We start from the raw sequence: 25,899 nt of genomic DNA on the forward strand, positions 1-25,899 counted from the left end.
CTAACCTGACATTTAAAATCTGCACACTGTCAAGAACCTGCAGCAAGTTCTCCCCTGTCTCCTAATCTCAGTGATGTCATCTTTGGCAAGCAATAAACTTTAAAGAAGAAATAAGACACCGAAACAGAAAAAGGGTTGAAAACATGGTTGCCAAAAGGAGAAGGCACCAATTCCAAATGTACAAGCACCAGGTACAGTGGTATAGACCAAATCTCTTGGAGTCGGGCGGTGGTGCGGGTGGGGGGTCAGGAACAGACAGGGTGGCGCCCATCCTGGGGTGACGACCTGCAAGCTGACGGCACGAAGTGTTGCGTCCACGTTCCCTCTGAGCTAGTGTCCAAGGACAGGTGCTGTGAATCAGCTTCCTACCTCGCGGGAAGGGAGAAGGGAGAGACTGCAGCCAACTAGATTTATAAACCATAATTATACCGACATTTCGGGAAATATGAGTTGCGTCAGGCTGTTTGGCACGATAAGGGTTATAATGCAGTCTGCCAATATATCGTGATTTCCAAAGAAGCATGATATCACTTAGGTGGATGCCTCAGAAAAGAACAAGGGAAACTTCCTAGAAGGCCAATGGGGTCACAGTTACTCTGAAAATTACATTATGCACAAAGTAGAGCTTGCAGGCCATGCAGGAACAGAGTCACGCCTTCCAAGTCGACTACCTGTTCTGAAGCCGCCGACGGGGAATGGCTGCTGTTGGTGGGCCGGGGCTCCGACTGAGGCGGTGGTCCCCAGGGTCGCAGGAGGCGGGCAGGCCACGGGACCCCCCTCACTTAGGCAGAGCGAGAGACGCAAAGAGCTCTCCGGGAAGTGGCGCCAACACGGAGGAACGAGCAGAGAATTAAGGCAGATGTAGCACAGGACTGGAAGTGTATGCCTTTTTGGTAATAGCTGCTTGTCCACAGAGATGTGATGCAGATGGCTAGGTGATGTCTTGTGATACCTGAATCCTGGATAACACAGTCGTCCATACCAAGTGCTCAAAGCCACCAGAGTTTCTCATGAGGCAGATGCGTATCTGACGTCAAGAACAGAAGCAGCCTGAGAAGAGGAGAAAAAGCAGAATCAAAGACAGGTAAACAATATAGGGGGCTTCCCTGGTGGCGCAGTGGTTAAGAATCCGCCTGCCAATGCAGGGGACATGGGTTCGATCCCTGGTCTGGGAGGATCCCACGTGCCGCGGAGCAACTAAGCCCGTGAGCCACAACTACCAAGCCCGTGCGCGCGCCTAGAGCCCGTTCTCTGCAACAAGAGAAGCCACCGCAATGAAAAGCCTGTGCACCGCAAAGAAGAGTAGCCCCCGCTGGCTGCAGCTAGAGAAAGACCAGGCACAGCAACAAAGACCCAACGCAGCCAAAAATAAAATAAATAAATTTACTTTAAAAAAAGACAGGTAAACAATATAAACTGCTAACTCCGGTCTGGTGCAGCCCAACCCACCCTGCCCCGCAAACACAGGGCCCCGAGGCAATGCCTGTGCTGAGGCCAGGCGGGCGGACGGAGGGCGAGAGTGTGGCCCCTGCGGCCACGTGTCTTGGGTTCAAATCCTGGCTCTGTCCTTTCTAGCTGTGTGTCCTTGGACGAGGTATCATTTCTCTTTGAGCTTCAGTTTCCTCATCGGCAGAATATACATAATAACGATGTCTACTTCACAGGATTAAATAAGAATCCCTGCAAAGGGCATATCGGCACAGTGCCTGGCAAACAGCAACACTCAGGTGTCCTAGGACCCGCCGCAGGGTACACCATGGTGCCTGCCCCGTTCAGCAAACAGCCACCAGAACACGCTGGGGTACAGACGATACCAAAGATCACGGGATCTCCTTAGAAGCTTCAAAGGCATTTCTTAACTCTCTACTCTCATTTTTTAAGACTGACTTCCAGACCCAAGCCTAAAAGTCGTAGAGCTCACTGCTACCCCCGTGGTGTCTTACTTCTAAGGAAACAGCTGAGATAAGAGTCCAGAATCTGAAAGCAGCTGCGCCTTCAGGTGAAATCCCAATTTATGAGAACGGCCGTTAGTCAAATCAGATTTCTCCTCACTAGTAATACACTCAATCATTCTATAATTTTAAGCGAGAATGTGTATCTCCAATTCAGTCACTTTTAGCATCCCTCTGTGCTTTTCTGACACCTCCCCATACTCTATCCTTGGCCACCCCAGAGAACTCTGAGTCTCAAAAGCTCAACCCTCTTGGGCTGCTCTCCCTCCTTAGCTCTGAAGGAAGAGAGCCCGCAGCTGCCAGACCGCTATGTTTCCAGAACTTCTCAAATCTGATGGCCTCCTCCCTGTCTGTACTGCATAAATACATAAAACCCGAGGGCAGGCAGGACACCAGCAGACATCTTTCTCAGCAGCTGGATTCCAAAGGATAAACAAGAATGGGAAATTACAAGGACACTAAGTTCTGAGCACTGATTAGACTGACAATTAACCAGTTCCCTTAGGCCCTTGGTGGACACAGAGAAGCAGCTGGTCCTTACAGATTAATTTCCTTCTGCAAACTAACATATGGAGAACAGAAAACCAGGGTGGTGAAGCAGGAGGGCTGGTACCATAAGAAACATAAAAAGAAAGGGAGGGACTTCCCTGGTGGGTCAGTGGTTGAGAATCCGCCTGCCTGTGCAGGGAACATGGGTTTGATCCCTGGTCCAGGAAGATCTCACATGCTGCAGAGCAACGAAGCCCGTGCGCAACAACTACTGAGTCTGTGCTCTGGAGCCCGCGAGCCACAACTAGTGAGCCTGCGTGCCTAGAGCCCGTGCTCCGCAGCAAGAGAAGCTGCTGCACTGAGAGGCCCACGCACCACAGGAAGAGGGGCCCCTGCTCGCCGCAAATAGAGAAAGCCCGCACGCAGCGACGAAGACCCAACGCAGCCAAAAATAAAAATAAAATAAAATAAATGTATAAAATAACAAAATAAATAAAAAGGGATAAAGAAAAGGAAATATAGGCATGCACATGCGTGCACGTCTGTGTGTGTGTGTGTGTGTGTGTTAGAGAGAGAGAGAGAGAGAGAGAGAGAGTGAGTTAGTTTTAAATGACTAAAGAAGTGAAAAAATTTTAAAGGAGCTATAAAGATTATATATTCGGGTTGAGTTAGATAATCCCATTCCTTCTGAAGAGAAGGCTGGGTAAACAGACACAGGGAACATCAGCCATCAGAGAGAGAGAAGACGTGCTGCTGGGCGGGGGAGGCCAGCTATGGCCGAGCCAGGCAGACAGGCTGAGGGGACTCTGATGTGCCATCAGCACCGCAAGCGGACCATGAAGGATGGAACTTCTGGACCAACAAGAAACGAGGAAAATGTAGCTGACTTAACCTAAGCCAGTCAGTCAAAGAGCCAGGCCTAAGAAAATCATGACCCTGGGTCCTAAATCTACTATCTCATTTTTTATGCTAACCCTGCTGAAGCTGGCTTTGATTAAATTTGAGAGGCAGGTAATCTGAGTTTCCTATTATTTCTGCTTCCTGGGACTTAAGTCAGAAAACATACTGCGAAGAAAGCTTTCACTCTCGCAAATTCTGACGTTTTTTCCCCAGTAATCCTCATCTTTTCAGCGCTTCCTAAACTGAGTCCAGGACTTCAGGGAAATTAATTTGTTGCTAAAGGGGAAATTAGCACACAGACAAAAATCACTGCCAACAGAGAACAACACCTTTGTTGTGCTCATGTGCTCTCCTGCTCCTGGGCAGGCCGTGCCTGGGTGTGACTCAGGGACCCCACTCGCATTGTCAGTACTATAGGTTTTGTACACTTAACTGCAAAGATTTTCTGGTAGAAGGCTCTAAAGAGTCTAACTTTAACAGAGCTAGTGTTTATCTCCTGACAGGCCTGCAAAAGCCACTCGCTGGGTGTCCTCTCACAAGGCTCTCCCCCGGGGGGAAAAGGGCAGCACGGGCAATACAAAAGAGGTAACTCCACATCACCCCTGCCTCATTTGGGGAAGACGCTGATGAGAAAGTGATAAGCAAATTAACCCTTAAATTGCCATGTCAGTGAGCAAATGCAAATGTTAAAGGCAGCAGCAATGAACTCTTGGCCCCCAGCCCTGCCACAGCATCCGTGGGTGGGGGGAGGGGGGAGGTAAACGTGCAGAGGGAGGGGCAGCCTCCACAATCTCCCCCATCCCGACCTCCGATGAAACCCGTGCCACCACCTAGGAGACGACCAGGATGGCAGCCTCCATGCAACCCAGGACCTACAAGTGTCCCCATCAGTACTCTAGCAGGTCAGCCCCAAAGAGCAGCACGGCAAGCGGATGTGGAAGCAGACAGACCAGGAACCTGCAGACTCCCCGGTGCGCTCGTAAACCTCACAGGAGATGACAGCACATTTCACACGACTGAGCTCTACTGATACTCAAGGCACTTCTAACTTACGGTTTTAGGGCAAAGCTGTCATTGTATTTAAGGAAATATTGGTAATGTGGAATACTCTGTGGCCGGAGGAAACCAGGATGGAATTAAGAATTTGTCCAGAAATTAAAATGTGAATAATATACGTAGTGACCAAAAAGTGACTGAAGTCAACACATGTATCATGGTATTTACAGGTAAAAATCAAGTTACTGACATAGCTGAAACCTGAAAGTATTTCTGCAGCTGGAAAAGGTCATCAATGAAGACACTAACTGGAGAACTGAGTATGAATCTGGCAGAGATCAACTGTTTCAGACTTACCTCGTCTTCCTCTTCAGGCATCTTGACAGAATTATCCGGGGACGTTACAGGTTTCTGGTTACTGGGACCATTGGTTTCTTCCTTCCCGTGTTCTGCCTCCCATTCTTGTAAAACTTCATCTATGTTGAAGCGGCGTCGATAATTTACAAAAAAGTTTTTCACTTGTACCACTGATTTGTTCCCAATCACATCTGAGATTGCCTGAAAATCTCGGCCGTATTTCCTGATGGCTAAGGATGTAAGAAAGCATTTTTTTCAACACGACAAAAATAATAAAACACACACACACACAATTGAGACTTACCCCTTATCCAGATAAGGAAACATAGAGGCTTTCAACAGCAGGTACTACCTTAGCGCACTAATGGAAAAGAGTAGTATAGAGTCCAGTGTGGATGACTGGCAGAGACACTCCGTGTGACCCTGTCACGCAGGGTCTGTACCTCCCTGACGTATGTCGCATGGTAACTGAAGTCACCCAGCAATTACTCTATGCCATGGACATCCTACACTGGCCTCTTCAGGGTCCCCAGGACTAGAACACCTCCAACCATACAACCCCAACACGCGAGTTGTACTTCCTGACTACTCAGAACCCAACGAGGAGCTGCTAAAGTGAAATACACCTTTAAACACGGAGGCTTCCAGATTAATTTTTACATCTTGTGAGACATGGGAAAGGAAAAAAGTAAAGCCCAAAGAGAATGCAGTAATTTAGCTAAAATGATGCCCACTAGAAGGACGTAATCCTCCAAGAATTTGTTTCAACATGAATGATGTGCTGGGAGCAGGATGGGGTATAATTTTTTCCTGAAAGCGACTGCTGTTCCTAAACCTTTATTTTATAAGAACTTCCTCCTACCTTGTACGGCGAGAAGCTGCTCCTCTGTGGTCCAACGTGCGTTACATTTCTGAATGACCTGGGTATTCAAATGAGTCCTATTAGCATACTACCTTTAGAGATGAGTATGTCCTTATGAGGATTAATGAATCTTTTTCTCATATCATAATTTTAACATCAACTAGGTTTATAAAGTTATATCTACACCTTTCCTTCTAAGAGATGTGTACTGGAGACACAGACAGTAAATTCTTAAACACATAAACTCAAGTGTGACTTCAAAGATGATGTTAACATAATCCTACCTCTGGAAGTCGATATGGTTCTATTCCACCATCAAGTTTTTCTTTTAGAGCACTGTTCGTCTGTTTAATATTCTGAATCTAAGGGAAAGAAGATTTTCATTTTTAAAATGAAACACTTTTATAAAGGTATGAAAAGAAGAGAGAACTGAGAAAGCTAAAAGAAACAAAAAACCAAGAGGAAAGAAGTTCCTACCCTGTAAGGTAGCCCAAATTTGAGGTCCCTATGGTATCCTTTGAGAGCAGCTCACTAAGTTCTTTAATTGACTTGCTTAGGGCACCGGACAAGAGACAACCAAGACGGAAGGGTTGGTGGTAAAAAGGTGCCTGCGCACACGATCCTAAGGCACCAGCTCGGCACAGGCGACCGGGGCCACAGAATGCACGACTGCAGCCTGACACAGAAGACAGTGCCTGGGCTCCCACCACACAGAGCTGAGCTGAAGAAAGAGCGCAGGCAGAGTGAAGGTAGGACAGCCTCACAGCCCCGAGCCCCACACGGACGCTACAAAGGGCAGAAGCCCCACCTGCAGGCTTCTTTAATGGGGAGGAGAAAAGAAAGCAGTATGTCAGTTTTCCACAAGGCTAATTCTGAGCAACAGTAACTTCATTTTCTCACAAATTACCTTTCCCACATTCTTGCTTTGATTCAGTGGACCTTTCACTGTCCTTGCCTAATCTAAAGAAAGACACAAACAATAAATACAAACCACTCAATCACTCCACAGCTGCTCTTTAATTCTGCACTCGCTCCTGAGCAAGCTGGGTCACAGGAGGGGGCCCTTCTCTCAACTCTAAGCAGAGGGGTGTTTCTGTGCCCAGCACTAGGGGAACTCTGGCCCTATCATTTTTCATTCTTGAATAATCACTTGAGCAAATAAGAAAGCAAGCAGAGGAACATGTTCATTTTCCCAAGTAAAACATCAAAAATATTCATGAGCAGAAGGTGCCCTTGAAAGCAGAAATCCTATTAAGGCAAAGGAAGAAAAGCAGAAATTTTAGAGATAGGGAAGGGGTGGGAGACGAGTGGAGATGGTGGTAAATCTCTCTCCTCTTCAAAAAAAAACTTTTTATACTTATACAATTTTTTAAAACCCCACTTTTGATGACTTACATTTCATAGATTTCCAGTTTCACAGATCCTTTCCTCCTTTGTTTTACTTCTTCTAAAAGGTTTAAGGGGTCGGGGGAGGGGGGGTGGTACAGGAAAATTTTCTATGCTATGGGACCAGTGGGCAAGTAAATAAGACCAGCACTTCTAAGGACCAGAAATTGACCCTGTCTGCCCTTACCAAGGGCCTCAAAGTCTGCCAGAAATACAGTCTACTCCAAATCTTTTGTAACGATGCCACATCAGAACATAAAAACAACTGAAAAGAAAAATACTGGAAACATGCACAAAATTCACTCTACAGTAAAACCAAAAACCAGGACCTTGCTTGACTGAAATTTGTTTTAGTTTATTTTGAAAAGGTACAGATCAGAAGAAAATACTTGAAATTTACTCACAGTAAGTAATTCCAAGCTCTCAGACCAGCATAAGCTGACAGAACTCTCTCTGATAATGAAAATATTCTGAACTTGGGCTGCCTGACAGGGCGGCCACCTGCCACACGCTGCTACTAAGCACCTGAAAAGTGGCTTATCCAACCGAGGAGTCACATTTTTAATTTTTCCAATTTTAATTAATCCGAACTAAAATCTAAAGACCACACGTGGCTACCACACTGAACAGCACAATCTTAGACTCTTCTCAGAGCTCACGGTTACCAAGAACCCACAAAATACCCACAAAATACTGCAAGGCACTCGGATTATGCTCCCTGAATTCCAAAAACTAGGCCTAGAAACTTCTGACAGGGAATGAGCAAACTCTCAAAAGTCAGGGGTCTAGACATAACTGAGCTTCATAATTAGTATTCATGGTAAACCTTGTTTCATTTATAGCAGGGGTTGGGAAACGATGACCTACATACCAAATCCAGCCTACTGGCTATTTTTATAAATAAAGTTTTATTAGAACACACACAAAAAAGTCAGGGGTATGTCCACTAGAACACATATTCAATTTCATGTCCCCGCCCCAACCCATCCCCTCCCCCTTGGCATTCCAGTTACTCTCTTCCTTCTAGCTAGTTATATATATATATGTATGTTACAAAGCTGGGCGTGTGTGTGTGTGCGCGTGTGTGTATCGCATTGTGATTAAGTGATTAAGTAACAGGCATTTTCCAACCTGTTCAACACATACATTTTCCCTCTAAAATCAATGGATAAAGCAGCATTGAGATTGAATGAGGGGCTACAAGGTAAAACACCCACAGATCCTGAACTAAAAGTTAGCTCTATATTTTCATTTACCTACGTGTCTGCTCCTAATCATTTTACAAATTAGCAAATGTCCAATGTTTACTCATCAGAATAAGAATAGGGATTAGTTGCCAGCATTATGCCAATCCGAAAGAAGCCAGAGTGGCAACAAGCTGGATAAGAAACAGGATACAAAAAGTAACCAGCATTTAAAGAAAAAACAAAAAAAGCAGTTGACTTGGCCTGGTGCCTTACCTAGAGCTCCTGGCTGAACACAACTTTCTTTTTCCTATTTTATTGGGTATTTAGTGATTCTTCTCTAAGGTCAGACCATTTCATTCTCTCCACCCGGAAAGACCTGATGCAACCAGCAGTGTCTGCTGGCTAACCTGACGGCCGTTCCCAGCCCCCTTCTCACTTGTATCTTTGACAGCGGCTGACGATTTCCTCAGCGCTAGGAGGAGCCGGGCTGCAAAGCCCTGCCACACAAAGTCCAGGAGGTTCTGGGAAAGCAAAAGCTTTTCCTCCACCCCCTCTTCTTACTGCCCTGAATGCAGACACGAAGGTGACAAAATGGCTTCTGCAGTGTCCAGTGTGAGGCAACAAGCAAGATGAAAAGCCTAAAAGCTAAGAATGGTGGAGCAGGAGAATCTGAAAGAATCTGGGTCCCCGAGAGCATCACTGAACTGAGGAACTAACGCCAGCAATCACTGATGTTGGAATTTCTTGTTATTTGTTAAAAATAAACCCTTCGCTGTCTGAGCTGCTGTTAGTCAGGTTTCCTGTCCTCATCGGATGACGGTTTCCCTGGCAAGCAACCAGACATGGGGGCATCCAGAATAGCATGCCCACTGTGTGACTGACCGCCATGTGCATCTGAAGGGCAGCTGGCAGAAGCCCTAAAGGCTGTGGAAAGTAAACAGCTGACCTCACCTCTTAGTAAGTCGGCCTCTGAGCCTTCTCTCCAACAATGTCAGCTCTGAGCAGCTACCTTCAAATAAAAAATTCCTGCTCTTGGCCCTGGCTCTGAAAACCAAAGCCTCTTTATCTATCATACTACAAAGTCAGTAACACCTCTGTAGAAGAAAGGGTCTCTTTCCTTCTTTGACATATTGACACCGAACAGCAAGCGTCAGGAACTCACTCAGCAGAGGGGATTGAGGCCCCTCGGAGAGGAAGGTGAAATGCACAGAGGAGCTCCCAGCCCCAGTCACAGAGCTCTCCCAGCGGAGATGCAGCTTACTACGACGCCCTCACACATCCTGTAAGATCAGGCAGGCAAGGATTAACCTCATTTGAAAAAAGAGGCCCAGGAAGATTAAGTGATTCTCCTAAGATTAGAATGCAGCTGTGGCAGCCGCAAGCCCGCAACTCCGAGGGGCGCGCCGGGTCCTGGTCTGTGCAGCCTCCTTCACCAGCGGACAGCCGGGGCCACAGACCCCACCCTTCTCTTCTCAGCCCTGCCAAGGCAGCCATCAAGATTGACAAATCCAAGGCAGCACGAACTAAAAGTGAGCCACCAGTCCATAATTCATCTTGTATTTGGGGCCGCGGGGAGGGGACTAACGGAAGGGCAGCACTGGGCTGCTCGGCTAACTTTTGGGTTTGACTTTTACACAAAATCAGACGAAAAGACAAGGAGGAGCCATTTCTCGCATGAAGCACGAATGATCAGGAAAGGATGCATTTTAAAAACAATATTCTTGGGGCTTCCCTGGTGGCGGAGTGGTTGAGGGTCCGCCTGCCGATGCAGGGGACGCGGGTTCGTGCCCCGGTCCGGGAAGATCCCACATGCCGCGGAGTGGCTGGGCCCGTGAGCCATGGCCGCTGAGCCTGTGCGTCTGGAGCCTGTGCTCCGCAACGGGAGAGGCCACAACAGTGAGAGGCCCGCGTACCGCAAAAAAACCCCAGATAAACAAACAAAAAAACCAATATTCTTTACAAGAGCACCAGAAATGTACCAAACATGTAGGAATAACACTAATAAAGGAAATACAAGGCTTATTCATAGAGAATGACAAAATACTGGAAGAAACTAAACATCTAGAGAAGTGCAGGGATGTATCATGTTCATGGATCATGAGATGTTAATTCTCTATATTGATCTATACATTCAACACAACCCCAATCAAAATTCTAGCAGAATTACTATTCTGGAAATTGAGAAGGTGATTCTAAACTTTATATGGAAATACAAGGGCCAGGAATAGCCATCTTGGAGGACTTCTCCTACCACACATATCCATTCATGATTATGTATTATTAAGACCATATAGTACCGGTGAAGAATGGACAAACAGAACTCCAAACCTGACCGATACACATAATGGACACCGGATTTAAGACAAAGGTCCCACAGCCTTACAACAGGGAAAGGGTAGTCTTTTTTAATGAATAGTACTGGGTAAACTAGATATCCATATGAAAAAAAAAAATTTGACCCTACATGTAACAACATACAAACAAAAACACTACCAGGTAGACTGAAGATCAAAATGTAAAAGGCGAAACAACACTTTTAAGACAGTGTGTAAGAGCATCTTCATGACCTCAGGAAAGGTTCTTAACAGAACTCAAAGAGCACTAACCATAAAAGACGAGAATGAGAAACTGGACTACCTTAAAACTAAGAATTTCTGTTCATTAAAAGACACCACTAAGAGGGCTTCCCTGGTGGTGCAGTGGTTAGGAATCCACCCGCCAATGCAGGGGACGAGGGTTCGAGCCCTGGTCCGGGAAGATCCCACATGCCGCGAAGCAGCTAAGCCCATGCGCCACAACCACTGAGCCTGCGCTCTAGAGCCACAACTACCGAGCCTGCGCGCCTACAGCCCGTGCTCTGCAACAAAGACAAGCCACTGCAATGAGAAGCCCGCGCACTGCAACAAAGAGTAGCCCCTGCTTGCCGCAACTAGAGAAAGCCCACGTGCAGCAACGAAGACCCAACACAGCCATAAATAAATAAATAAATGATAGATAGATAGATACCACTAAGAGAGTGAAAAAGAAGCCCTCAGAATGGGAAACATGAGACCATTCCCCCACCGCCCCCGTAACTCCACAATGAGGTCACACGGCATGGTGGAGGGGAGGGCGCTACTGGCATCCAGTGGGTCGAGGCCAGAGATGCTGCTAAACATCCTACAGGGAGCAGAACAACCCCCAGAACAAAGAAATTATCAGCCCCAAATGTCAACAGTGCTACAACTGTTGGAAATCCTGATGTGGTGCAACCAGAACTCACGTAAAGTGACGTGACCACTTTGGGAAACTGTCTGGCATTGTTTTTTAATGTCGGTCGTATGCACACTCGATAACCCAACAACTGCACTCTTAGGTGTCATCTCCAACAAAGATGCACCCACAACACACCCAGAGGCACAGAAAACAACGTTCCTATCAGTATCATGTGTAAGAGTCAAAAACGGGAAACAACCCAAATGTCCACTCAAAGTAAAATGGATCATCTGTTGGGTATTTATACAGCAATGAGAAAGAACAAGAAGTATGGCTGTTACCTGGATAGATCTCACATGCTGAGTAAGAGCCAGACACACACACACACACACACACCCCACTTTATCATTCTGTTTATATAAAATCAAAAACAAGATAAAAATAACGTATGGTTTTAAGTCAGAACAGTGGCCACCCACCAGGAGAAGGTGGGTAATGAACAGGGGGCATGAGTGAGGCTTCTGAGGCAACGACACATCTCTCAAGGGTAGATAAAGGGGCTGTGGAGGCGATGCTCCACGTCTCCATCCAGACAGAGGTTACTTGGGTGTGTTCATATTACGACATGTCACTGAAATCTGTATCTATATCAATATCTGTATAAAATTTCAACTTCACGGTTAATTTAAGGGAAAAAAAATCAACGGGCCTAAGATCTTCTGTCCAATTCCTTAGAAACAAAATGCGCTTTTGAGATTTGGGGAAAGAGAACATCCAAGTGAGTGAGAAGTAAGAACATGTCTAAAGTGCAGTTAACTCTTCACCCAGGACTGGGCTCATGGGTACCTGTCGTTTGATTGACACCAGCTCCATGTCCAGTTGTCTCAGCACCGTGGTAGCAGCAGTGGCATTGGCAGAAACAGCCTCCACGTCTTCTTGAGAAAGAAACATTCCTTTCGGAGGTTTCCTTTTTGCTCTATTTTTAGCTTGTGTACTATGTTTTTCTTTTTTGATCTGAGGAACTGTCTCAGTAGGGGGCACCTGCATGATACACACATTTGATAAATGAGAAACTAAAAAAACTAAAATGCCAAATGAACAGTAATAAGCATATTTTCTTAACATGGCTCCAAACAATCTAAGACAAATACCACGCCATATCATAATTGCCATCTACAAGTTCTAATACACAGCTAACAGACAAAAACATTGGCTACTGAACTTTGGCTAAATAAACACTTCAAAGTGGACTCCATTTCCTTCCTATACAGATACATCCTTATTCTATAAACCTCTGACAAGAAGGACTCCCAGCTTCCTGCAGGAACACAGGAAGAAAAAATAACCTGTATTCCCTTCTGGTGAGCTTTGCATTTATGAATAAGGAGTTATTTTACCCAAACAGTCCCTAGCAACTGTAGATGGACATAAGGCCACAGAAAGAAAAAAGAAAAAAGAAAAAAAAATGATTCAGCACATGTATAAGGATCCACTTAAATTCTTTAAATCTTTATAGATGGTTATAAAAATAAAAACTTCAATATGAAACTTGTTTATACACCTTTTCGGTTTCTTTTTTTGGATGACACAACTTTTAGGGCAACTGTGTAACTTGCTTCAAAAACTATATGCTGTCATTTAAAAATGCATGACTGCTGCTTATTTTTTTAAATGCTTTCTCTAAAACCAAAACCTTTGGAAATGAAATGCACTAATATCTTGGCAAGGAAAGGATAACATCCTAGTGGCAACCATTTTAAGAACAAGAAGTTTTGGGTAACTGTTTATAATTTCATCTTGTCAGCGTATTAACACTGGCTGGTAAAGCTGAAAATACATTCAGCTTTTTGCTTCATATTTTAAAAGACTGAGATAAAAAGGCAATGCAAACCATGATGGTAGCAATAAGCTCTCGAACAAGTGGTAATAAACAACACATAAAAATGTAAGTCGACAATAAGCTATGTTCTGCAATAGCGCTATGCTATTCAGTAAAGATCACCTACTGACCATGTGTCTGTTTTTGTTTTTTTTTTTAACATCTTTATTGGAGTATAATTGCTTTACAATGGTGTGTTAGTTTCTGCTTTACAACAAAATGAATCAGTTATATATATACATATGTTCCCATATCTCTTCCCTCTTGCGTCTCCCTCCCTCCCACCATGTGTCTGTTTTAATAACATTTTAGTAGGTAAAGAAACTGAGATTTAACCATTTTTCTTTTTAAATTAGAAACTGCTATATAAATAACAATTACAGAAATTAATATAAAACCAAGCCTCTTTCATTTAAAATGTTCCACTGAAGAACCTAATAAATAACAATGCATCAAAACAAAGCTTACTAAAAATTGCAAGTACAATTTGATTTTCCCAAAAAGCAATGTAATTTAGCTAATCCTTAAAATGATCTTGTTATTTGGGCACTCATATAAATCACTGGTAAGAGGGCTATCCAGAAAGAATTACCAGTTTCCTATTTGATAATATATACCATACCAAAAGAAGCCTTAAGAATATATCTAGAACACTTTGACTCAATAATTCAACTTCCAGAAATTAATTCTAATGGAAAAAATTAAGTGCACAAATATGTAGTCATGAGATCAGCATTTCAGCATTACTTACAGGGAAAAAGACTGTAAAAACCCGTATAAGATTAATTAACTCAGTTATAAAAGATCTGTAATGATGGAATAACATACAGCTATGCATACAAATATGTTTGACATAAAAATATGTTCAAGGTTCAGTATTGACGTTCCTCAAGAAACTAAAAATAGAGTTGCCATAAGATCCAGCAATCCCACTCCTGGGCATATATCTGGACAAAACTATAATTCGAAAAGACACAGGCAGCACCCCTATGTTCACAGCTGCACTATTTACAATAGCCAAGACATGGAAACAACTTGAATGTCCACTGACAGATGAATGGATAAAGAAGGTGTGGTACATGTATACAATGGAATATTACTCAGCCATAAAAAAGAATGAAATAATGCCATCTGCAGCTACATGGATGGACCTAGAGATTATCATACTAAGTGAAGTAAATCACAAAGAGAAAGACAAATACCACGTGATACCGCTTACATGTGGAATCTAAAATAGAACACAAATGAACTTATCTACAAAACAGAAACAGACTCAGACACAGAGATCAGACTTGTGGTTGCCAGGGGGAAGGGGGTTGGGGGAGGGATGGACTGGGAGTCTGGGATTAGCAGATGCAAACTATTATATACAGAATGGACAAACAACAAGGTCCTACTGTACAGCACAGGGAACTATATTCAATATCCTGTGATAAAGCATAATGGAAAAGAATATATACATAAAACTGAATCACTCTGCCATACACCAGAAACTAACACAACATTGTAAATCAACTATACTTCAATTTAAAAAAAGTGTTCAAGGCAGAGTAAATTGAAAAGGTTATAAAATTATATATTAAGATCCGATTTTATATTTTTTAAGCATACAGATTCAGAATTATGTATAGGCATATATATTTTACAGAGGAGGTCGTCTGGAGTCACCAAAATGTTAATAGTGATATGGGTGATGAAATGATAAATCATTTTCATTTTTCCCTTTTGTTTAGCTGTATTTCCTACATGTCTATAAAATCATATATTATTGGTGTAATTTTAAAGTTTAGGTTATGTCTAGACCCTTTCGTTTTTCTCATACTTTAGTACCTTTTGAGATAGAAAACCATTTCAGATTTTACTGAAACTACAGACTCTGTCTTTAGAAAAACACTTATGTGAACACATGTAAAAGTCATGCCCATGCTGGGATTCCGTACTCCACCCTGAATGAGGGGCTGATGGGCACCAATGGGCTGAGGCCCTCTTTCCTCAGCTGTGGTGGTGGCACCCATCAGGGAACTGCTGCAGGCAGCTCTGTACCGTGGGGGTCCCCAACTAGGCCACAGAACTCTGGTCTACCCGGAGGGCCCTCGGGGACCCCACATACGCTTTATTCAATTTTTATGAATGGGCAAAATAATGCAAGGCTCTAACCCCCATTTCAAAAGGCTAAGACCGTCCAGACACCCCACTGTTCTCAGTGGACAATTTACAATAAGTAAATGTTATAGATATACCCCCCCAAAGTCATGTATAATTGTAGGGATTCGTGGACCTCTTGGATCCAGAGACTATAAACCTTTGGCGTAATGATTTTTAAAACTTGAGAGATTAAAACTTCACCATGACCCAGAGGGTGCAGGCCCCGGGCAGATACAGAAGGAAGGCGGCCACCAGAGCCGAGGAGGGGCCGAGCTCGAGCCCGGTCCTAACAAGGCCCCTATGTAACCTGCTGAGCGAAGGGCCCAGGCAAGAAGGCAGTGAGAACTGTTACCCTACATCAAAACTTTCCTCGTTGATGCCATTTTTTCCGTTAAGGCTTCCTTTCTCGTATTTCTTAGCAAACAAAATTCTAAGTTCTACAAAGCAAAGTTAGTATTGTTTACAAAGCCACACCATGATGCCTTGTACACAGCACTTAATATATTAAGTAGAATGAGAAAAAGGAATGTTTTACTTATGAAACTAGTAATGAAATTTATTTGTCTTAACAGTACTGGGGGAAAAAAATACCTCCTTTTTGCTTTCCTTGTTTTGATCAATCTCAATGTCAATGGCATTATTTCCATTTGTTTCTTCCAGTTCATCCTCACTGGAAGACAAAAACAAGTTACTGAAAGATTATTTTGTACTAATTCTATTTAATACACAAATATAAGCAATATATTGATTTAATGACAGATGTAATACAAAATTAGTATATGTTTTCAGAATGCTGAGATAAATACATTTTTACAGTTCAAATGAAATACCAATTCCATAGCTCTTTTAGTCTAAATGATTAAAGAAGCTATTAAATGGGTTTCTAACTCCCAAACCAGGCCTAAAACATTGTCGCTTTATTATTTGTAAAGTGTTTTCTCTCAACTAAAAATGTCAAATTTAAGACATTTACTTTAATTCTCCATAAGTAGCTAATGGAGGACCAGGACATGATCATTAGATATAACTGAGAAATTATTCAGGAATAGAGCCTATTGTATTGGGAATAAATTCACCAACAAGTAAAAATCCATGTTCGAGTCCCACCTGTCTACTCACAACTACACAAGTCTGAGAACGGGAGAGGCTTTTTGGTGGCTCGAATAACTGGTATTTTAAGTTAATTTTAAAAAGAACGCTCGCAAAAAAAAAAAAAAAAAAAAGAACGCTCGCATTGATATGGTGCATGCTTTTGTTTATATCCTTCCATGCAGTATTTCTTACTTAAAAAGAAAAAAAAGGGCTTCCCTGGTGGCGCAGTGGTTGAGAGTCCGCCTCCTTTTGCTTAAAAAAAATGTGAAAGCGAAGGCTCACAGAAGCCAGGCAGCCTGCCCCAGTCTGCCTGCAGCTAAAGCCAGCTGAGCAGTGGTGGCAGCAGAACACTCAGGGTTTCAAATGTCAACACCCACTTTGTCTCAGGAACCCATCCCAGGTGACGCACCCACTGTGCTCTCCTTCTCCCCCAACCCACCCCCAAGGCCCACAGTGGGAAGAAGTTCTGGCTGAGGAAAGCATGTCTGAGAGGAGAAAGAGCCAGGGGTGGAGGGAATTTTCCCAGGCCCTGCCATTCCTTTCACAGGGAGGTCCCGTTAGAAAGACAACAGTCTCTCAGGTGCTTCTGCCATGGCCAGGGTGCCCCTCCTCTGTTTGCATCCCGACGGTGTGAAGGTGCACCGGGAAGGCAGGAGCACCCTTGTGCAGATGCAGTGAGCACAGTGCCCTTATCGCTTCATCCTCAAGGAAAACAAATCCCAATCTTTTGTTTTTAATTTAATTCTGATTTCAGCTTAGTAAACCGCACTTGTTTGTAGTAACAGACTTAGTTTATAAACAGTAAACTAGACCTAACATATAAAGGAAACAAGGGATTTTAATCAAAAATTGCTATAACACTAAAAACAAATTCAGTAGAGTTTGCTACTTTTCTTTGGTCACAAAGAGTACTGATCCATAAATAGACCCACTAGTTATGTATGTTGCAAACTAAAAAAATATGCAGATGTGTCAAGGTCAACAATTTTATAGAATCTTATGGTTGGAAAGAGCTTCGCAGGTGTCTCCAAAAGTGATAATTCTCAATCTGTCCCCACAGGTTATTCTCTTTCATTTGAAATCATAAGATACTCTCCTAACACAGGGCCACAGAGATCATATAGTTTATACTTCTTCATTTTATTCTGTATTGTTAATTTATAAAAATAATATATTATAGAAAATATAATTTTTAAAAGCCACCTATATTCCCACTACCATAAAACCCACTATGTTTGTGTGCTGCCTTCTAGACCTGAAGCATCTTCATTTTAGAGCTGAGGAAACAGAGGCCTGGAAAGGAGTGCATTGACCCAACCTGCCTGTGAGACCATCAGCAGACCCTTCAGTTGAGACCAGAACCCACTTCTGCGGGTGAGCAAAGGCCGCTTCCCTGACTCTGCTGTATGTAAGGCTGAGGGCGTGATGGTTAAGGTGCGTCCTATGCACTAAGCTGTCCTTAAAACTAACCTCCTTATTAAGAAGTCATAAAATGTTCCCCTCTCACTCACTCACATACACAAAATGGATGGTAAAAAAAGGAAGAAGGAAATCTAAACTGTAGATTTTAACACATCAAACATAAAAACGTCAACTGAATCCTGCAGAAGCACACCAAGTAAATTTCAACATAAGAAGAGATTCCTTTTTACTAAAAGAAGACACCCTTAAGGGGCACAAAGGAATGTGTTGGAAAGTTCACTCATTCAGAACAAAGTGTGCTGACTGCAGAGCGGTGAGAAAAGACACCTTTAGAAGGTAGCACTCATGCATTAACACAGCTCATGAGCATGGAGCTGAAGAATATTTGTGTATGTTCTGGTTCCACCAGGAAGGAACTGGGGGAAATCCGGTCCCTCTACCTTTCCTTTGTGTACCCACCAGCTCTTAGAAATGCCGGTGCAAAGATCTCCAAAGGGCTGAGACACCACCCCGCGTGCATACTGACCTTTCCTCCCGCTCCCGTTTCTGTTTCCGAGCGTGGCGATCCATCACGCTGGTTTTAGTCCTCGTCTTCTTCCAGGAGTAGTAAAATTTCACCAGGCTTGCTATAGATTTATCAGGAAGCTAAATATACAAAACGAGTTGGCTTAGATTTAAAGCTAATCTTTAAAAATCAAATGTGTGTAGATATATTTCATAAGGATCACTCTCATGTATTCAGAAATGTCCTAAGTCACAGCCATTTTTCTCTGAATTCACAAAAGAATTCTCATCGATACATTTTCAAATTACTGAAGTTTGACTGTAAGTGAAACTCAGCCCATGAAAGACTGCAGTCAGCTTAAGATGAATCAGAGTTTTCACACGACTACAGCTTCTAACATAACTTCTAGGTTATTTTTTTAAAAATTCATTTTAGCACTAATGTAACCATCAGTAAGCTTTCACAGTAGGAGTCCACCAAATACCTTTCTAGAAGTGACAGGTCAGCAAAACTCCCCAGGGAGACAGGGGCCCCATGATGTTTGGCCTCATCCACCATCAGAGACCCTTTCTATCAGAACACTCTGGGGGGACTTCCCTGGTGGCACAGTGGTTAAGAATCCACCTGCCAATGCAGGGGACATGGGTTCAATCCCTGGTCCAGGAAGATCCCACATGCCACGGAGCAACTAAGCCCGCGCACCGCAACTACTGAGCCCACGCGCCGCAACTACTGAAGCCCGCGCACCTAGAGCCCGTGCTCTACAAGAGAAGCCACTGCAAAATGAGAAGCCCGCGCCCTGCAACGAAGAGGAGCCCCTGCTCGCTGCAACTAGAGAGAAAGCCCGCGTGCAGCAATAAAGACCCAATGCAGCCAAAAAAAAAAAAGGACACTCAGGGTCGTCCCGACAAGAGGGGTGGGGTGGGGTGGGCTGAGGTACAGCTGTCAAGCTGGGAGGTGCCAGGGAACAGCTCACTCTTGTAATGTGAAGCCTCTCACGCACCCAGCAGCTTGCAGTGAGCTGCTTCATTAAAAACGGGAACGCTCATGCTCGAGGATGACAGCCCTACCCCTCAGGTACATTGTGGGGCGGGGGGGTTGGGGGGGCACACAGTGAATGGTCTCACCTACTCACCATTTGTTGGATTCTATGAAAAGTTTTCCCGTGAAAACTAAAGGCTTGCTCAAATAAGACTTTATCTTCCACAGTCCACTCATCTGGGAAGGGGGTAAAGTTGGGCAAATCAGCCAGTGATTTTTCAATATTATGCTTATGCCAAAAGAGCATCCCAAGAGCCTAGAAAAACAGTATCAGTGAAATTTTTAGGCCAACAACATGACTGACATGACTGAAACATTAAAGTGGAAATGAGGCTGGCCCAAGAAGAGCAAGTATTGCTTCATACCCGGACAAATTCACAAATGGCGCACCCACACGCACTGCTAAGCGGCAGAGCTGATCCGTGCCCTTTTGTACACTAACTCATCTGTCTCGAGCCCTGTGAGATAAGTTCCATTAGTCTCAATTCTCAAGTTGGGATATGGAGGCCCTGAGAAATTCAGTAACTTGCCAATGGTCACAGCTAGTAAACAGCAGAAGCAGTGGGACTCTGGAGTCTGTGCTCGTCCAGGGTCACACGCTAAAGCCACTGGATACGAAGGAGAAAGTAACTCAAAAAGGACACAATTGTTTGTTATTCTTTTGCCAAAAAATTTCAAATCTAAACAGTTTTCTCCAGCTCAGAAAGGGAAAAAAATACAAATGGGTTAGGAACAAATTAGAAACAAGAGAATTCAGGAATACTTTCCAAAGGAAGCTCCCTGTGCGTCAACTTTAAAGTGGAAATGATCATCCTTTTGAAGACCAAAATCCTTAAAAATTCATACAAGTGTAATCAGCAATCATCCAATAATAATTACACTTTCTAAACAGAAAAAAAATCGATGATTTTCTGAGGAGCTTTGTGAAGTTCATAAGTAGGGTTTGGAGAAAGAGAAGCATACACTTCTTGCTTTGAAAGATTCTGAAACTACTTTATTGTAATTGGTTTTCCTGACAGTTCTACCAGGGTAGAATGACTAAAAGTAAGGCCAAGGCTAAAAGAAAGGGTCCAAGTCTATATAACCAAAATCAGTGGTATCCTCAGGCATTAGGGCAAATGAAAAATTTTGGTAATTTACAGGCTGTAAAATCTAGATCAGTACAAAGGAAAGCACTAATCCAATTTAATGTGATTACCTAAAAGAATCGTAATTAGAAATAAGGCTGAAATAAGATATCATCACACTTTGGGAGAAAAATTAATCTTGTGGATTTCTCATTAATTGGCTCCAAACAATTTTTTAAAAACCTTAGTCAAATTTTACAACCAGAAAGTGATTCAAAGCAATTAATATTAAAACAGGTTTGAGTAGGTTTGAGTGTGACACCATGAGTCAGGAAAAAAACCATCACACAACCACAAGAATGATAAACAAATCCCATATTCAAATACGAAAGCATTATGCCCAAGTATCCAGCACCTAAGAGCCACTGCTCCCCTAAACAGTGCAGACTGGCAGGACACATGCATGCTTTTCCAATCAAAGGGTCTTCTACCACTCATCTCAAGCAGTAGAAAAGGGGACTAGAGCCTTGTATAATACTGCTAGTGACTACAAAGAAAGGCTAATGAGCAAACAGTGCTACCCAACACAGAGAACAGAACAAACTTAACAGGTCAACTGTAAACCCCATTTGTAACAACAAAAGAAAACCATGCCATTACCTGTTCCATGTTGTATCCATGCTTCTCTTTGGCAATGGCAATGTATTCATCCACTGAAAAAGAAGACAAGAGGCCGGTAAACAAACTGAGGGACAGGGCATAGTCTACGGGCACCAGAATTGACATTGACGTATATGTATTTCAGGCCGGCCATGCACAAGAATAAAAATAAAGACTAGACAGGAACAAAATAGAGCTGAATAATATGATCTCATTATGGGTCTTACATATATAAATCCCACAGAGAAATGGCTGAAAAAATACTCACAGTACTTATTTCTGGATGGTGAGATTATAATTCTGTTTTTGTTTTAAACAAGATTCTACTTAAATTTTCTATGATAAATATTACTTTGGTACTTTGAAAAATAATTATTTAGAAATAAAAAGAAATATTAAATAGGGGTTTGCTTTTAAGTCTCAGCTGAGGTTGAAGAACAAGCAACCCACTTTTATGTTAAAAAAAATCTGAGATAAATTACACGCACCACCGCCTACTATTTGCTCTCAAACTCCCAAACAAGGTGGCTAATGCCAGCTCTCAAGCACTAAGGAAACACCCAGGAAAACTAACAGCCTCAAGCCCCAGAGGCTGCCACCCCCAGTGACAAACCTCCCTCCTCTCCACGCTTTCCAGCCTTTCTTCCAGAAAAATACGAGACTACTAATCAACAGCACTTCTTTATTCATGTATGACTTTTCTTCATAAACTACAAAAATAGTAAAGCTTGAAAATCAGATAGCACAGAATTGTATGAAACAAACACTAAATCCTACTAGCCCCTATTGCCCTTCCCTCAAAACTCACTCTCCAGGTGCAATGACCAGACTTAGAGTTGAGAAAATAAGGCTGAGTGTTACAGCAGACACCTAATAAAAGTCAGTGCTTCTAAGTTTCAGAATGCTATTCAATTCTATCACAACCATCCTTCCTAATTTTGGTATAACTGACAACTAACTAGGAAAAAGAAATCAATTTTGAAAAAGAATTCAAACTCATTAGCATATATTCTAATATAAGGGGAAAATTTTTTCCACTGACAAGAGTCAATTAAGACATTAATTTTCTATTTTCTTTTTTACATCTAAAATACTCACAAACTGACTGGTTACTCCACTCAGAAGAGAGTAAAATTCCAATTTACCTGAGAGTCAGTGAATGATAAAGGTCCTTGTTTGTCCCAAAAGTTGACACTGGTGATTTTTATTTATTTTTAAAATATTCATTCATTCATTCATTCATTTTGTCATGCCAGGTCTTAGGCACATGGGCTCCTTGGTTGCTGCCAGTGTGCTCCTTAGTTGTGGCATGCAAACTCTTAGTTGCGGCATGCATGTGGGATCTAGTTCCCTGACCAGGGATTGAACCTGGACCCCCTGCATGAGGAGTGCGGAGTGTTAACCACTGCACCACCAGGGAAGTCCCGTAACTGCTGATTTTTAAAATGGGGGCGTAAATATTCCGAAGTGTGTCCCTTGTTTTACTTCACAATAGGGTAGATTATGCCAAATAAGAGAAAAATGCTCAAATGTTCAAAAAAAAAAAAGAAAAAAAGGGCTTCCCTGGTGGCGCAGTGGTTGGGAGTCCGCCTCCCAATGCAGGGGACGCAGGTTCGTGCCCCGGTCCGGGAAGATCCCACATGCCGCGGAGTGGCTGGGCCCGTGAGCCATGGCCGCTGAGCCTGCGCGTCCGGAGCCTGTGCTCGAGGCCACAACAGTGAGAGGCCTGCGTACCGCAAAAAAAACCAAACAAACAAAAAAGTAAGGCTGCAGAGCAGGTGGCTGTGCACACCTGGCCGGAGATAACTCTTCTGAGAGGTGCCTAGATGCTGCCAGCGGCACCTAGAGCCCGGGGCTGGACCGCAGGTCAGAGGACAAAGACCAGGTAACGAGATGTGCTCAAGTCAAGAACACATGAGAGAGGAAGAGAGAAAAACAATGTACAGTGAACTGAGGGTCAACCCTGGAGGTCTGCTTTAAGGGTTCCTTCTTTTAATGAATATTTAGTGAACAAACAATAAACGAACCTCAAACTTCTGCTACATAATCTCAACTCTGCGCGCATACAGGTTTCCAGACGCTGTTTTCACCTTAGCTGAGTAAGCAATGTGCGATGTGTGCACACATGCAGTCATGTGATCACCAGTCAGTCAAATGACCTTTAAGCAAATAATGCACAGGCTGGACGCGATGCAGGAGGCCCTCGAGAGCCTGTCCTGCCCACAGCTCTCGCTCTCGGGGCAGAACCAGAATCTGCTACATCAGTAACAGGGTCCATTAAACCTGTCCCCATTGTCTCTTACCAGATTTACCTTAAAAATTACAAGGGAAACAAAAGCATTCTTTAGATGCTTTTTCTATTTTCACCTGTTCTTTTGTTTTAACACAAAAATTAGCTGGTGGTAGGGCCAGGAAAACAGACTAACACAGTGGATTCCAGCTGCTGCAGCTAAGGGTAAATGTAACATTTGCCACATTGTAAACTGCAAGGTGCTCTTATACGGTGGTTTTTCAAGTCACACATCTTTTAGGTTTTCTTGAAGACCACCCTGCAGACTCAAATCTAAAGCAAAGGAAGAACGCTGTCATAGCTACTTAAGTAAAGCCACCTGGTATGTCTACCAGGCGCCTTGAAGGTGTGATGAAATAAGTTAATGTATGGGGAGCCTTACAACTTGTAAAAGAATTACCACCTGATACCCACTAGCAAAAATACAATTTTTCATTCTTTTCATTGCTCAATGTCCAATAAAGGTTAGACAAACATTTGCTGAATGAATGCTGGGGGACCTGTGATATGTACAATGTCAACATTTTCGGTTCTTTTTCTAGCAAGTTGAAAGGCAGCACGTATCATTAAAAAGCCTACAGATAAGAAATGCTGGAGAGGGTGTTGAGAAAAGGGGACCTTCCTACACTGTTGGTGGGAATGTAAACTGGTGCAGCCACTGTAGAAAACAGCATGGAGGTTCCTTAAAAAACTAAAAATAGGGGCTTCCCTGGTGGCACAGTGGTTGAGAGTCCGCCTGCCGAGGCAGGGTACATGGGTTTGTGCCCCGATCTGGGAAGATCCCACATGCCGCGGAGCGGCTGGGCCCGTGAGCCATGGCCACTGAGCCTGCGGGTCCGGAGCCTGTGCTCCGCAGTGGGAGAGGCCACAGCGGTGAGAGGCCCGCATACCGCAAAAAGCAAAACAAAAACTAAAAATTGAGCTACCATATGATCCAGCAATCCCACTCCTGGGCATATATCTGGAAAAGATATATGCACCCCAATGTTCACAGCAGCACTATTTACAACAGCCAAGACATGGGAACAACCCAAGTGCTCATTAACAGATGACTGGCTTAAGAAGATGGGGTGTATTTATACAATGGAGTATTATTCAGCCATGAAAAAGAATGAAATATTGCCATTTGCAGCAACATGGATGGACCTAGAGATTATCATACTAAGTGAAGTAAGTTGGACAGAGAAAGACCAATATCTGACATCATGCATCCACGGAATCTAAAAAATAATACAAATCAATTTATATACAAAACAAAAACAGACTCATACTTATGGTTATTACCAAAGTGGAAAGGGGGAGGGGTAGATAAATTAGGGGTATGGGATTAACAGATCCAAACTACTATACATAAAATAGGCAACAAAGATTTACTGTATAGCACAGGGAACTATAGTCAATATCTTGTATAACCTTGTAATGGAAAATAATCTAAAAATATATATATGTAAAAAACTGAATCACTTTGCTGTTCACCTGAAACTAACACAATACTGTAAATCAACTGTACCTCAATTTAAAAAGAAAGGAAGGAAGGGAGGGAGGGAGGGGGAGGGGGAGGGGGAGGGGGAGAGAAAGGAAGGAAGGAAGAAAGAAAGAAAGTTGGGAGGGAGGCAGGGAGGAGGAAAGGCAGCACAGGTCAGGTGTGGGTTAAGAAAGACTCAGGTCAGATCTTGGCTCTGTCTCTTATAAAACGAGTTCACAGCTAGCGGTGCCTGGCGCATAGTAAGCCCCATATTTGAGACTGTGTTACCCTTAGCAACTTCCTAAACCTTCGTAGGAAGTTGCTCTCCCCGGAAAAGCTGGGTTATAGCACCTGACTGAAAACTACAGCACAGCAGGAACCCCTCCTCTCCCCTCCTCCTCACACAATGTTTCGGACTAGAGTAATTCACAATACAGCCATTGGCACAAACAATGCTGCGGACAGGGCTTGTCTCTCACTACCTTCCCACCCTGTATAGTCCCCAGCCCTCGTTCCCTTTCATCATCAGAGGGCATGGCCACCCATCACAGTTTCTAGACTCCCGATGCCCTCCCCACCACCTGCCTGACACAGCCTGCCAGGAACTATGGGTAGGTCATGAAGAAAATGGAAAGTGTACATTTTTCAAAACCTCCCGTGCTCTTTCCTTAAGCAAAAGTGAGCTTTCAACCTAAGAAAACAAAATCCACTCCCAACTGCCTTGTCTGTGGACAAAAGATGAAACAGGAAGGGAAGCAAGAGAAGTACAAGCTGCCTGAGACAAAGAAAGCCGGGGTAAGCCGGAGTCCGTGGGGTCATTTCCAACACTTTCTTTTATCTGGCAACAGTAATCTTGACTTTGCCTGTAGAAGACTGAAGGTTAACCAGAGTCCATCCCAATCTGGGGCGAGGAGCCACTGCGGGCAGAGTCACTGAATGAGCTGTGATCAGGACATCCCAAGGTCCCTGGCCCGGGCATCTGCACCCACCAGCCTTCCCCAGGGCACAG

General features: G+C 43.5%; 1 protein-coding gene across 1 annotated transcript in view; it reads right to left on the reverse strand.

The window, feature by feature from the left end:
* Positions 1-838: 838 nt before the first annotated feature.
* The window catches only part of RCOR1 (REST corepressor 1), a 38,724-nt gene continuing 13,663 nt past the window's right edge, over positions 839-25,899 (reverse strand). The window contains exons 2-10 of the mRNA XM_082839285.1: positions 21,136-21,188; positions 19,503-19,664; positions 18,389-18,507; positions 15,940-16,018; positions 12,171-12,365; positions 5,841-5,918; positions 5,557-5,614; positions 4,695-4,924; positions 839-1,050 (exon numbers count right to left, since the gene is read on the reverse strand). Coding sequence (XP_082695411.1) covers positions 1,009-1,050; positions 4,695-4,924; positions 5,557-5,614; positions 5,841-5,918; positions 12,171-12,365; positions 15,940-16,018; positions 18,389-18,507; positions 19,503-19,664; positions 21,136-21,188 — 1,016 coding nt within the window. The 3' untranslated portion in view covers positions 839-1,008. The remainder of the gene's footprint in view (positions 1,051-4,694; positions 4,925-5,556; positions 5,615-5,840; positions 5,919-12,170; positions 12,366-15,939; positions 16,019-18,388; positions 18,508-19,502; positions 19,665-21,135; positions 21,189-25,899) is intronic.

The sequence above is a fragment of the Leucopleurus acutus genome, assembly GCF_964270905.1.
Source record: "Leucopleurus acutus genome assembly, chromosome: 1".
Lineage (NCBI taxonomy): Eukaryota > Metazoa > Chordata > Mammalia > Artiodactyla > Delphinidae > Leucopleurus > Leucopleurus acutus.